This window comes from Chionomys nivalis, chromosome 3 (assembly GCF_950005125.1).
Source record: "Chionomys nivalis chromosome 3, mChiNiv1.1, whole genome shotgun sequence".
NCBI lineage: Eukaryota > Metazoa > Chordata > Mammalia > Rodentia > Cricetidae > Chionomys > Chionomys nivalis.
In genome coordinates this window covers 73,837,592-73,851,763 of record NC_080088.1, presented here as the reverse complement: position 1 = coordinate 73,851,763, position 14,172 = coordinate 73,837,592, and the positions used below count along the sequence as shown (strand labels likewise).

The window sequence follows — 14,172 nt, the reverse complement described above, 5'->3', positions numbered from 1 at the left end:
ATTTTCAGCCATTCTAGTCCACTTTGAGATGTGCTTCAGCTACATTTGAAATGTATAACTAGTAAACACTCTACCAAGCAGAAGTTTGAACAACATGAATAAGCTATCGCCCTCATTGTTTCTGAGAGCATGAACACAAAATGCCTAAGAGCTTTTGTTTTTGAGGTTTATTTATTTTTATTTTATGTGTAAATCTGATACCTGAAAGCTTTGTACAGTCAGTAAAGAAACTTTGTTTTCCTCGTGTGGCCACAGTACCTAGCAATTAGTTAGCTTCAGTAAGTATTTGTTGAATATTGTCTACAAATTCTCTAACTGTGACGTTTGGGTCTGTTCCTGCTGGCGTTGGTGGTAGCTGCTCTCTGCTGGTTCCTTTTGCTGTTCCCATAGGAATCATGCACAGTACCATAGTGACAGTAAAAGGGTGTCATCTACTCTCCCAAGTCTCTCCGGGAAAATTATTGTTCTCAGTTTAAAAAAAAAAGAGAGAGAGAGAAAAGAAGCTGGGGAATTATTTTTATTTTATGTGTATGAGTGTTTTGCTGACATAAATGTCTGTAAACTCTGTGTGTGAAGTGCCCTCAGGAGCCAGAAGAGGGAGACAAATCCTTTGGACCAGAAGCTAGAGATGATTATGAGCCACTGTGTGGGTGCTGAGAACTAAACCTGGGAAGAACAGTTGGTGCTCTTAACTGCCAATGCACTTCTCTAGCCCCTATAATGAATCTTCAAAAAAGAAAAAAAAAAATTGGCAAGTGTGTGAGAGTCTGACTTGTTGGTTCATACTTAACAACCTTGGTGTGTGGGGAAAGCATGAGTTCGAATCTAGCCTGATCTCTGTAGTGAGTCTCTTTACAAAGCAGGGGAGGAGACAAAAGATAGAAGAAATCGTCAGGACTGGGGAGATAGGCTCATTGGCATGCAAAATTAAGATGTAGGCTCAGCCTGTTTGTATACAGCATTAACTTGTGGAAGGCTTTTTTAGTATGTAAATTATTTTTAGTTTAAGACATTTAGAAAATGAACTAAATTTACTCTTTGTTAGTGTTTTTTTAAATATGTATGTTAATTGTTCCATGTTTTAATTTTAGAGTATTATCCATAGTTGATCTTATCTTCTTGTCCCCCCTCCCCCTTCTTATCGTTTTAGTAATGGCAACATTGCAGCTACCAGCCACTAATTTGGCCAACTTGGCAAATTTGCCTCCAGGCACTAAACTGTACCTTACCACAAACAGCAAGAACCCCTCAGGAAAAGGGAAGCTGCTGCTAATTCCTCAAGGAGCCATCCTGCGAGCTACCAACAATGCCAGTTAGTCCATGTTTCCATCACTTGGTCCCTGGATCTCGTTCATCTCGTCCAGCTGAGGGACAGTTGGGTTGTTCTCTTTGGAGATTGGATCAGATGGGTTGTGGAGAGGCCTGGCTACCCAGGCTGTGTTAGCGAAGAACTGGGGAAGGGTTCATCTGCTTGCAGTGGCTGGGTTGTTTTCTAAAGCAGATGTGCAAGGGTAGGAGCCAGTTGTCTCTGTGGCTAGTTTTTAGTTGTATTGTTAGGTTTGAGAATTCTGGGTTCAAGCTAAGTGTGTGTCTAAAGCCCCAAGGAAACCAGGTAGTTTATTTAGTTACGTAAAACATTGCTTTGACAATGGCAGTGTGAGTGGTGTTGAAAATACATATTTTCCTCTGCATTAAAGTGTAATGTTACAGTAGCCAGGCTCCCTAGTCTGTTGACAAATTATCTCCAATGTGCACCATTTTATCAGGCCTGGTAAATGCTTAGATGGGAGAAAAGAATGACTCAGTGCACTGTATAAGCCACTGCCATTTCTGTAGTGGGCCTTTACCGCTTAGTCTGGTCTCGTCTCCTCGCCCCCAAGTAGTGTAGTGACTGCATAAGGAGAGGCCAGCCTCAGTACTCCACAGCTGAAGCAGGGGAACCTCTGGTTTAGTGTCCTTGGGGTCACAGACTACTGAGAAGGGTTGTGCTCACTGTAACCAAGCTGGGGAAGATTGAACATACGCTTACAGTCCAGGGAGATCTTACCTGTTACTCACCAACTCGGAAGGAAGAGAAAAGTCCATCAGCTTTGGAGTGAGATCTGAAAAAGACTTGGGAACTTAGAGCCAAAGACAGATAATTTGATTTAAAACCACTTATCTCTTAAACGTTAGCATCAGACGCTCATCTCACAGCATTAAGTCAAAATGCTGTCAAGGACGTTTGTCATTGTAGTCAGAGTTAAGATACAGTTGGCTGCGATCCTTTTGGAAGTACAAATTAAATGTCCTCTGTCTAGAATGCTTGGGACCAGAGTTTGCAGTTTTTGGAATATTTATATAGATTTATTGAGTAATCATCTGTAATCCAGAAGAAATCTGAAATCTAATGTGCTCCATAATCCAGAACTTTGAGTGTTACTTAAGTCTCCCAGAGTTTTTGAATTTAAGATTTCCAGACTACAAGTGTTCACGGTGTAAGTAGATTCAGTCTCGTCTCTAAACTTTGGGGGAGTTTTCCTCGCTCATCATAGGATAAGCAGATTATAGAGGAATGGTGGTGTGGACAAAGCATCTGCTCAACTGTTTCTTCTGTCGAGCTACTTTCTGTGATGTTCCTGTCACTCATTGTGCTTGCAGACCTCCAGTCTGGCTCGACTGCTGCTGGTGGCAGTGGCAGCAGCAGTGGTGGCGCAGGAGGGGGAGGCAGTGGAGGTGGCGGCCGTGGCAGCGGAGCAGGAGGGACCCCAAGCACCACTGGCCCAGGAGGGGTGTCCCAGCACCTGACTTACACATCCTACATCCTCAAGCAAACTCCCCAGGTCTGGGAAGTTTACCTGATCTTGTAAATTATTTAATTACCTGATAAATGCCTTTAATTACTGTTGATTTCCCTTTACCATTCTAGGATCAGGGGTCAATACTAACATTTTTAGCCATGTTATAAATCTGTATTTTGAGCTTGCTTTGTTTTGAGAGGTGAAAAGATAGATTCAAAAATACTTAAATAATTGATGTAAGACCTTCCTGGAGGCTGGAGAGATGGCTCAGAGGTTAAGAGCACTGGCTGCCCTTCCAGAGGTCCTGAGTTCAATTCCCAGCAACCACATGGTGGCTCACAGCCATTTATAATGAGATCTGGTGCCCTCTTCTGGCATGCAAGCATACATGGAAGGAATGTTGTATACATAATAAATAAATAAATCTTTTTAAAAAAAAAAAAAAAAAAGACCTTCCTGCTAAGCTAATGGTAGAGTTTGCATTTGAATCCACATCTTGCTTCTCCAGAGAAAGCTTATGCTATGCTAATTGCCCCCATTCATCCATGAATTAATAAATAGTATTAATGTACAATTGAAATTCGGCTCTTAAGGAAAACCAGAGGCAGCATCAGGCTGTGGTGTTTGGGTTGGATTTAATAAGGAAAAGCTCCGTTCCTTCTTTTTCCTTGTCACTGAAGTGTTTATCCTCCAAAGGTGTAGTCAGATTTGGTCCAGACATTCTCCTTGAGAAGGATGGGAATGAGTTCAGGTGCACGTTGAAACCTATTCTGCAACTGCAGTGCATAGGGTAGGCTTCCTGGTGACACTCAATTGGCTTTCACTTCAGGTACTTCAGAGTTGTAGAAGGCAGCTGAGTCATTACAGACTGTAGTCGAAAGTGATCAGATTCATTGTATTTCCATGAATTCTTTCCCCCAACTTAGGGTACATTCTTAGTTGGCCAGCCATCACCCCAGACACCTGGAAAACAATTGACTACTGCATCAGTTGTTCAAGGAACACTGGGAGTGAGCTCATCCTCTGCACAGGGACAACAGACATTGAAAGTCATCTCTGGACAGAAAACCACTTTGTTTACACAGGTAAGTGCATACACACTTAACACACCTAATGCATGGCTATTATGCCGTTAATCTGTTTTTCTTTGTACAAACTGGAGGAAATCCTAATGAAGCTAAGATTATGTAAGAAACTAAACGAAACAGTTCAGAAGAATGAGTATAAACCTCAGGTTTAGGAACATATAATTAGAATGAGGAAAAAAGGCCAAGGGTTGTTGAGATATGGGAGTGGTACAACCTGGTGCAGCTGATGGAGAGGATGGCCATCTGCTTCCATAGAAGGCACAGATTCCTCGACACTTAGCTTTAAAGTTTCTGTGGAAGGGATTTCATGTGAGAGACCCCAGTTCGTAAACTATATGACGTCAGCCGTCACGCCACATAGTAAATGCTGTGGCAGATTAGGATTGGGAACACATTTTCCACAGCATTCTTTAAACCAAAGAAGCAGTCACAGGATTTTGACTGGGTCGGGACATTGTGGTCTTCCGTGAGAAGATGTAAATCACAGGAGCAGAGACGTGGAGAGCAGCCTGGAGGCCCCGTCTCAGAACATGGGTACTGGGTCCTTGGTTCTGTTTTTGTTTTGACAGATAGACACATTTTTTGTCCTTTATGCCAATAATGAGATTTTCAGCTTTTTAAGTTTGTCACATTGCTTTTTACTGTTACACCATTTGTATAATTCTGGAGCAAGCCACACTTCGTTTTCATATTTTATCCGTTATCAGTATATTTGCAGGGCTCAATTTAATAGACTTTGTTTAGCATTTTTCAAGAGATATTGATCAGTAGTAGTTATCTGTCTGATTTGCTCAACTATTTTTCTAACTTATTTAATAGCTCGGCAGTTTAGGTTGTTTCTTCTTGAAGTTTTAGGGTTGTTTTTGTTTGGTTGTCATACATAATCACTTGTTCACTGAGGAGCTTTTGAACACAGTCAGTTGACGGTGTTTATTTTCTGTCTTTTTTGGGGGTGGGGACGAGTATTGAGACAGGGTTTCTCTGTGTAGCTTTGGAGCCTGTCCTGGAACTCACTCTGTAGATCAGGTTGGCCTCAAACTCATCCACCAACCTCTGCCTCCTGAGTGTTGGGATTAAAGGTATACGCCACCACTGCCCAACTTTTTTCTATCATTGTTATAATTTTGGTACTGGGAAGAATGGAAAACTATGGTGGGATGTGTTTAGTTCACAATTCTTAATTTGTGTACTTTTATTTCTGTGACAAACTGGCTGACAGACACAACCTCAGGGAGGGAAAGAGGGAGAAAGGGTTTATTACAGCTCACAGTTCTAGATTACAGTTCACCTTGGTAGGAAGTCATGGCAGCCAGAAAGAAGGCAGCTGGGCATGTTGCCTCCCCAGTCGGGAAGCAGCCTGGGACTCTAGATGAAGGGATGGTGTCAACCACATTTAGAGTAGGTTATCTCACCTCAGTTACCATTGCTTAAATCCGTCATAAACCTCCTCAGAGGATTGTTTCCATGGTAACTCTAAATCCTGTTAAGTTGACAATCAAGATTTTCAACATTATGAAACATAAACTTTGGGGGGATCAAAGCAAAGATCTGCAATGAAAATTGAATAGCATAATTATTTATTCATCAAACTATGTGATGGCAAAAATGTGTAAGGCACAAAGACCAATAGCAATATAAAGGACACTTAAAGGGGCTGCAGAGATGGCTCAGCAGTTAAGAGTTTGGGCTGTTCTTCCAGAGGACCTGGGCTTTGTTTCCAGCATGCGCAGGACAGATTACAACTGTCTCTAATCCCAGTTCAGAGTCCAGTGTCCTCTTCTGTCTTCTGTGGGCACATCTGCATATGACAGGAGGAACATTCAGATACATAAATAAAAACAATAAAATAAAGGGAACTTAGAATTATAGAAGAGGAAACTTTGTTTTTTGAGACAGGTTCTCTCTATGTATACTAGGCTAACCTTGAACTCACAGAAGCAGGAGTGCTTCTGCCTCCCCAGTCCTGGGATTAAAGGCCTAGTTTTAGGGGGAACTTGTTAAAGATGTCTCAGAATTTAGGTGATCATTTCGATAAATCTTACTATAGTTTGAGGTGCTGAGATTATATGTGGCTCAATGGTAGAAGCTTCCTAGCATTCCTGAGAACCTGGGTTTGATCCTCAGCACCAAACCTAATGGTAATAGCAAGTAATAGTACTTACTTAGGGGTTGAGTGAGCTAGGTGTGCTGTTGCATTTCTGTAGTGCTGACACGTGGGAGATTAAGGCAGGAGGATAGTGAGCTCAAAACTGACTAACCATACATAATTAACCACTTTCTCCAAAAAAAAAAAAAAAAAAAACCTGGTTTGAGTGGCATATAGTAGTGTTTTTATTGCACCTTTTCAATAAGAAGTTAAGGTACCAGATGTTTAGTCACACAAACGTGATTGAGTCAGTGGTCTTCATATTCTTGTTTTAAGGAATTCAAAGAGTGAAATTTGTAGACACAGAGGTATTGTTGGACTGGATATGATGACATGTTTAATCGCAGCATTTGGAAAGGAAAGGCAGGCAGATCTTCATGAGTTTGAATCCAGCCAGTGCTACATAGAGAGACCCTGCCCCCCCCCCAATAAATGGGTGGGTGGGTGGGTGGGTGGGTGGGTGGATGGATGGATGGATGGATGGATGGATGGATGGATGGATGGATAGGCATGTGGACGGACGGACAATCAAATAAATAAATGGATGGGTGGGTGGATGGATAGATGAATAGTTGGACAGGTAGCCAAACAAACAGATAAGTGTTGGCCCTATATCTGTCATGAAGCACCATTAACTTTCCTGAAATGATAAAGAAGATAAAAAATAAATTCTGACTCTGTATCTGTCCCAGAGTACCAATAGAGTGAATCTCACCCTACCCAGGTTTAATTTTTCCTGTTTGAAGCCTCCATGTGGGGCTGGAAAGGCAGGTAAGAGCACTCAAGGAGGAAGACTCGAGTTCAGATTCTCGGTATCCATGTAAAAAGAGGTAGAGGCACTTAGTGTAGCAACCTGTTCAGTCCTCATAGCCCATGAAAAGATGGAAAGAAAGAACCAACTGGCTTGTGCACAACTGCACCCACCCAAGATAATAGTAATTAAAATTTTTTCTTACATTGGGTGCAGCCATGCTGACATAACCCCAGTGCTTTAAGGGGCAGACACTGGAGAATCACGGGGTACTGGCCACTAGCCTAGGGTCAGTGAGAGACCCTGTCTCTAGGAAATGAGCAAAGACCTAATAGAGCAGAGCACCTGAAGGCCTCCTGCAGCCTTTTTCATGTGCACACACATGTGCACATGCTCACAGATATGCACACACACAGAAATCACAGAAATACTCCATGGCATTTAAGGAAACTTTGACTCAGTTATTTTGAAAGCAGGGCCTGATGGCTTTGAAGATCCAGATTACAAATGGTGATTTGCAAATGCATTTGTTTATTTCTTCCACTTTAGTGTAAGGGAACCTCAGTGGTTGTAGAATTCAGCCTGTTGGAAAGACTCCTGCATCCCACAGTCCTGATTGCTTAAATATGTTTCAAATGCGGATGAGGAACAAGTTGTACAGCTTTGTCACTTGGCCTTTTGATTGCTGCAGGCAGCTACTGCTGGGCAGGCCTCACTGGTGAAGTTACCCGACAACACCCTGAAGTCTGTGCCTGCAGCTTCACAACTTGCCAAGCCTGGGACCACGATGCTGCGGGTGTCAGGAGGAGTGATCACGGCTGCTCCCTCCCCTGCTGTGACCTTCTCAGCAAATGGAGCTGCACATCAGGTGAGAGCCTGCTGTGAAAATGAGAATGGGCAAACAGGACATCCCCAGGCACAACAGTGGGGCTTTTTAGAACCCCTGAGATGCTGGTTCTTTTTTAAATTGAAGTATAGAATTCACATAGCATGAAATGTACCATTCCAAAATGTAGTTCAGTGGTTTTTATTCTATTTACAGGGCTGGCTAACTCCTCTCATCAGCTGTTTCCACATCATTGTCATCGTCCCCCAAAGCTATCTCATACCAGTCCCCTTTCCCTCCAGCCCTATGCAAAACACCAAGCTTCCTTTTCTGTGTTTTTGTTTTTACTTTAGGTGTGTGTTTGTGGGTAAGGGTTGGGAGGTGGGGAGGATGTTAGGGATCAGAAGCAACTTGGAGGAGTCTGTTCTTTCCCTTCACTGTGGGATCTTGACATTAAACTCCAACTGTTACTCATGAGCCATCTTAACTGCTCAGATCTTTCTAAATGGATTTTCCTGTTTGAAGAATTTTATAATTTTATAAATGCAGCTACACACATGGCCTTTTATGTCTTCCTAGTTCTAATTAGTGTTTTTTGTCTTGTTTTGACAGTAGCTCAGGCTGGCCCTTGCCTCTGCCTCATGGAGTTACAGGCATTTACATAACATTTTCAAGGTTTATCTACATTCTAACATTTATCAATCTTCTATTTTTTCTGTATATGAATAATACTTAGATTTATGGATATCTAGTTGGGGTTTTTTTTTTTGTTTTTGTCTACCACTTAATGGAACATCTGTGTTTCCTACTTTTTTACTGTTAGGAATGCTTCTAGAAACATGTATGCACACATTTCATTTTTCTTATTTACAGAGGTAGGAGTGGAATAGCTGGCTCTTATAGTACCTCCTAATATTTTGAGGAACTGACAAAGTAGATGTGTTCCACTTTCTAAATCCTTTATGTGTAATGTGTAGGTGAGTGCATTCTGCTGTATACAGATTGATTCTCTGCTTCCACTTCGGGTTCTTGGAATTGAACTCAAGTCAGCAGACTTGTGTGGCAAGCACCTTTACCCACCCAGCCATCTCAGCAGCCCACTCTCTCTTGGTAGCATCCTCTGAACCACAGACAGCACTTATTTGGATGAAGTTCTGTTTACTTGGTTTGCTTTCATTGCTTATTTGATGCCATGTCTAAGAAGCTGTGGCTAATCCGTGGTCCTTCTCTTTTAATTTGGTCCATCTTGAGTTGGCTCTAGTTTGTGGTGTCAGATTTTAGAACCAAGCTTCGTTCCGTCTGTATAAATACCTAGCTGACCTAACATCATTTGTTGGAGAAATTTGTTTTTCCCTTTAAACTATTTCTCAAGCCTGTGACCACCTCTTGTGCCTGATCACGGTCGTGCTGCTGTGCCTTGCAGCCTTTGTAGGGCATTTTCACCCATGCTGCTTTCTTTCTACATGCTCTCTGATCCAAGTATTTTGTCTGCTGTGACTCTTGAGGGTCCTGCAGCGTACAGTTGTTCTGGTCGAAGCTTTCTGCAGTGATGTCCCTTTCAAGTCTTCATGGTACTGTTACCTTTCCTCTCAGTTGTTTTAATAAAGGTCATTTTATTCCATTTATACATTCTGAAAATATGTTCTCTCTTTTGGTATTGAATGGCTTTTTATAAAGTTACATAAGGCTGGCTATATGGCTCAGCAGGTAAAGCGTGTGGGTTAGCAAGGCTGGAAGCCTGAGTTGGATCCCGAGGTAATGTTCTCCACATGTTCAGACTCTCTCTCTCACACACGCACACACACTAATAATAATTTTTTAATTTAAAAAAAGTATATCTTATCTATCTAGTGGACCTTTTTTTCTTTAATAACTGAAAAAATAACTTTCCTGGTCTGTGAAATGTAAAAATACAGGAACTACTAAATTAGAGAAACCATCCTTTTCACCTGTGAGTGAGATTACAGGTATGTGCCACGCCCAATTTATGTCATGGGAGCAATCAAAACCAGGGTTTTATGCACAATAGGTAAAAGTATTCTACCTGGTGATCTACATCCCCAGCCCCGAGAAATCATCATTTTATGGCTTGAAGAGATGGCTCAGCAGTTGAGAACACTTGCTGCTCTTCCAGGTGACCTGAGTTCAGTTTCCTTCACCTATGTAAGGTGGCTCACAGCCTCCTGTAACTCTAGCTCTAAGGGATCTGATGCCTTCTCTTGGATTCTGCAGACAGGCACCTGAACAAACATAACACACATGTACACACAAATAAAACTAAATCTTAAAAAAAATTTTAAAGGAACTATTTTTTAAAAAACATGGGCTAGGAGGGGTGGTTTAGTTTATAAAGGTGTCTGCTGGCAACCTGAATTTAATTCTCAGGACCCACGTGGTGGGAGGAGAGAACTGACCCCTACAAGTTGCCCTCTCGTACCTTCACATGAGTGCTGCGGTGCACGCGCCTGCATATGTAAGCAGGCATTTTTAAAATAATAATGATAACTGAGAGCTGCTGTTTGTTAGTGTGCCGTATGTGAGCCACTGCGCTGTGTAAGTTATACTGCTCATTCCTCTTTTGTCTCCGTGACTGAACAGCCTGAAGCATCAGCCCCTGTGTCATCCTCTGTCGGTTCTATAATCAAAACTCCTGGGCAGCCTCAAGTGTGTGTGAGCCAGGCCACCATGGGCACTTGCAAAGGCACAGCTCCCTCTGTCAGTGCAGCATCCCTGGTATCCACACCAAGCTCCATCCCTGGGAAAGCCACAGTGTCAGGTAAGTACCATGATGTTCCTTCTCTTTCTTTCACTAGACCACAGTGTGTATAGAAAGTATTCATATTTTCTATTAAATATTATTAAATCTAGAAATATTTTCCAAATAGCTACATTTAGTGTGAGGGGGTGAGAGAGTGAGTGGGCAGCTTGAAGGAGTTGCTTCTCAGGTCATCAGGCTTGGCAGCAGGTGCCCCTTACTGTGTAGCCCTGGCTGTCTTGGAACTCGTTATGTAGACCAGGTTGGCCCAAACTCAAAAGAAATCCTCTTGCCTCTGTTTCCTGATAGGTGGGATTAAAGGTGTGTGCCACCATTCCCATTACTGAGACAAGCCTTTTTGAGGCACTTCCTTTTCTTTTTTCCTACACTCCGAGTCCTGGCTCAAAAACAGACTTTTCTCCCTAGCTTTGGCCCAAGAAGCCAAGCCTGCAGTGCACACATTCTCTCTATTTATATAAACGCTGAAATAATGAAAAACAAATTGTTGAGGTAATTAATCAAGCAATGACAGCAGGCACTGGATGAGGACAGCGTTGGAGTATTTGGTCAGAAACTTTGTCCTCTTTTTGCTTTTCAACGCTTATTATACAATGTTTTCATGAAAATAGGAATTTGAAAACTACAAAGTGACCAGATCATTGTTGTCTCCGGGACCTGTCTCAGCAGTAGTTGCTGTTTGCAGAGTGGCCCTTTGCCTCGCTCTGCACCTTTCTGTTAGATTTGCAGAATTTCCTCTGTTCTGTTTTATGTGTTTGCAGAATTTTCTGTCCTATTTTTCGTTTTTTTTTTTTTAATTTATTTTAGGGCAAGGATACTTGAAAAATTATTATATCAGAGTTTCATTGTAAAATCTTCATTATCCATTGCCTCCTGTACCCGACTTTTTATTTTTAAAGGGTGATTGTCCTAGGAACTCCTTGTGGGAGAAACTAAGAGTGGCAGAGAGGGCAGAAGCGTGAAGGAAGTGTCTGACCTTTACTTGGCCTTGTCTTCCCAACTACTGTAGGATTGTTGAAGATTCATTCTGGTCAGTCCAATCCCCAACAGGCTGTCCTGACAATTCCCAGTCAACTCAAGCCACTAAGCATCAACACCTCCGGTGGCGTGCAGACTGTCCTGATGCCTGTGAATAAAGGTGCGTCCCACCCTTGTCCTCACACAGTTCCAACTCGGGGGACTCTTCTGTCAGGTGCTGATGCCTCTTAGCTTTTCATTTATAGTGTGTGTGGGGGTGTGTGCACGCGCACACGCACCCAGGCTATTATGATGCCTGGTGGCAACCGTCTATGCCCCCTGAGTGTAGACGAAGAGTCTTTGTTTCCCAGCCACCCAGACCCAAATAATCACACAGAAGCTATATTAATTACAGCACTGCTTGCCCAATGGCTTAGGCATATTCCTACCTAGCTCTTACATCTTATATTAACCCGTTTCTATTAATATGTACATTGTCACGAAGGTGTGACTTACCGGTAAGGTCCTGGCATCTCCATGACTCCACCTTCTTTCCTCTTCTATCTCTTCTTGGATTTCCCACCTTGCTGTATTCTGCCCTGCTGTAGGCCACAGTAGCTTCTTTATTAACCAGTAATAATAAAACATATTCCCAGCATACAGAGGGTCATCCCACATCACCTGAGCCATCTTGCTGGCCCTAGCTACCAATTTGTAAAGATAAGTGAAAAAGGAACACTTTGAGCATGTGTGAGAGTTGAGTTTATTTGGTTTTTATTTTCTTAGTTTTCTGACATGCCCCCATGACCATAGTGTAGCTCAGTTACCCTGCCACCAGCAAATAAAGTGAATTGTCTCTCAAGGAAGATGGAGTAGAAAGAATGTAAGAGCCCCAGGTTGGGGAGTAGGGCCATGACACTCTGACACACCATGGCCATTGCACTCAAGACCTTGCAGCCGCTGTGGTTGCCTAGACGGGACTGGCTCTGTCAGTGCTCAGTCATGGATGGGTGAGTGCCTCACAAGCCCAAACCCTGCACTGGGGGCACCTATTGGCAGCAGATGGCTACTGAGAGGGGGAGTTGTGTCTTCAGTGGTTCAACCAATGGCAAGTTGCCGGTGCTCCAGTAGATAGCGCCATACCAATGTCTGTGTGCAGTGCTTGCTGGTTAAACTAAGTCTCAAAACAAAAAGACCATAGTGTGAGGGGCTTGTTGGAAGAAAGAGGAGCTGGTAAAAGGGGATGTAAAGGGATAGGAGAAGGTGGAATGAGTGTGGCCGGAATAATTATGCATGTGTAAAATTGTTGAAGAATAAATACTAACTTCTGTCACTATTTTGTCTCCTTTCTTTCTGCCTTAGTGGTTCAGTCATTTTCCACCAGCAAATTGCCTACCGTCCTGCCTATTGGTGTCCCAAATCCAGCTGCCCCTCTCTCTGCTCCAGTAGCTATTGCAAAAGGTATGTAGTACTTCACAGAGTCTTTGTCCCCAAATTGCATACAGGACTTCCTGTAGTCTTAATGTTTGAAATTCCAGCATCTGTCAGTTAGCCACTTGACAGCTATATGACAAATAAATAAATACTTAATGTCATAGACTAAGGGAATTAGACGTTGAGGGGCATCAGGCATCATTTTGCCCTCCAGTTTTAACTGGGTTGAGACAAGTTGCACAAATAGCAAACTGCTTGGTAAGTGCAGGACAAGTGATCTGGACAGCGATTACTAACGTACTGCAGTTCAGAATGTCTGGTCAGAGCTCCTGGGGACAGGACTTTGTGGGGCTTTTGTTGTTTTGTTTGTTTGGTCAGTTGGGTTTTTGAGACAGGTTTCTCTGTATCACCCAGACTATTATGGAACTCACTGTGTAGGTCAGGCTGTCCTCAAACTCACAGAGATAGGCCTGCTTCTGCCTCTCGAGTGCTGGGACTAAAGGCATGTACCACCACCACCACCCTACTGGGGACAGACTTTCATGGGCATTTATAAACCAGACTTTTTTTTTTTTTTTTTTTAAAGAATAGAGAGCCCTTCATCTGTATAGCTGTCAAGGGTTATGGATTAAGGGAACAGGAGAGACAAGACTTGAAGGGCTTATTTATGGAAATTGACCAGTTTGGGGCAACATAGTTGTGAGGAAGGAGCTGTAGTGGGGAGCAGACTGCACCAGCAGAACATTCCTGGCAGTAAGAATAGATGGCTAGAAGGTGGAGTACAGTGGATCAGAGCAAGCCTTTATCTGTAGCAACTCTAGCAGTGACAGACTCCATATGCTCAGGCCCCAGTACCTCCTGCTGTGTGTATGTAATTCTGACACTAATTCTTATGGTAGTCCTTCAGCATACCTGTCACACCCTAGAGACTGGGTTTGGAGCTGTATACACTTCCCAAATACAGCAAACAGGGAAGCTGAAATTTGTGCTGGACTGCCTCTCAGGCGTTCTGGTTCCCATTGTCTTGGGAGGTGAATTTGTAATTTGCTAAATGCCTCTTCAAAGAAGAGTATAACTGACAGGGACCTAGTTATGGTTTTGTTAGTAAATCTTTATTGGTCTGGGTTTGGTTCCTGTAGAGACCATATAAAGCCTCCAGTGTTTATGGATTATCCTGCGTAGGGAAGCATTTGTCTGCCTTTGAGCAAAATATAGCTGTGAAAGCATTGATACCACTCTGCACCAGACTGATTCATTTAATCTCGGACTAGGGCAGAGCATCTTTTGGTTTTGTTTTTTATTACATTAATTGCATGTGTGCATACTGGCATACACACACTATAGGACAGCTTGTAGGGGGTCATTTCTGTGCTTCCACCATGTGAATCCCAGGGGCTGAACTTGGCAGCAAGCACCT

The 14,172-nt window shown here is 42.8% G+C and overlaps 1 protein-coding gene across 3 annotated transcripts in view; it reads left to right on the top strand.

Moving 5' to 3' along the window:
* The window catches only part of Yeats2 (YEATS domain containing 2), a 92,096-nt gene that overhangs the window by 65,694 nt on the left and 12,230 nt on the right, over nucleotides 1–14,172 (top strand). For all 3 annotated transcript variants that reach the window (XM_057764274.1, XM_057764271.1, XM_057764272.1), the window contains 7 exons: nucleotides 1,151–1,312; nucleotides 2,641–2,822; nucleotides 3,707–3,865; nucleotides 7,457–7,633; nucleotides 10,190–10,367; nucleotides 11,374–11,502; nucleotides 12,684–12,782. In XM_057764274.1, coding sequence (XP_057620257.1) covers nucleotides 1,151–1,312; nucleotides 2,641–2,822; nucleotides 3,707–3,865; nucleotides 7,457–7,633; nucleotides 10,190–10,367; nucleotides 11,374–11,502; nucleotides 12,684–12,782 — 1,086 coding nt within the window. The remainder of the gene's footprint in view (nucleotides 1–1,150; nucleotides 1,313–2,640; nucleotides 2,823–3,706; nucleotides 3,866–7,456; nucleotides 7,634–10,189; nucleotides 10,368–11,373; nucleotides 11,503–12,683; nucleotides 12,783–14,172) is intronic.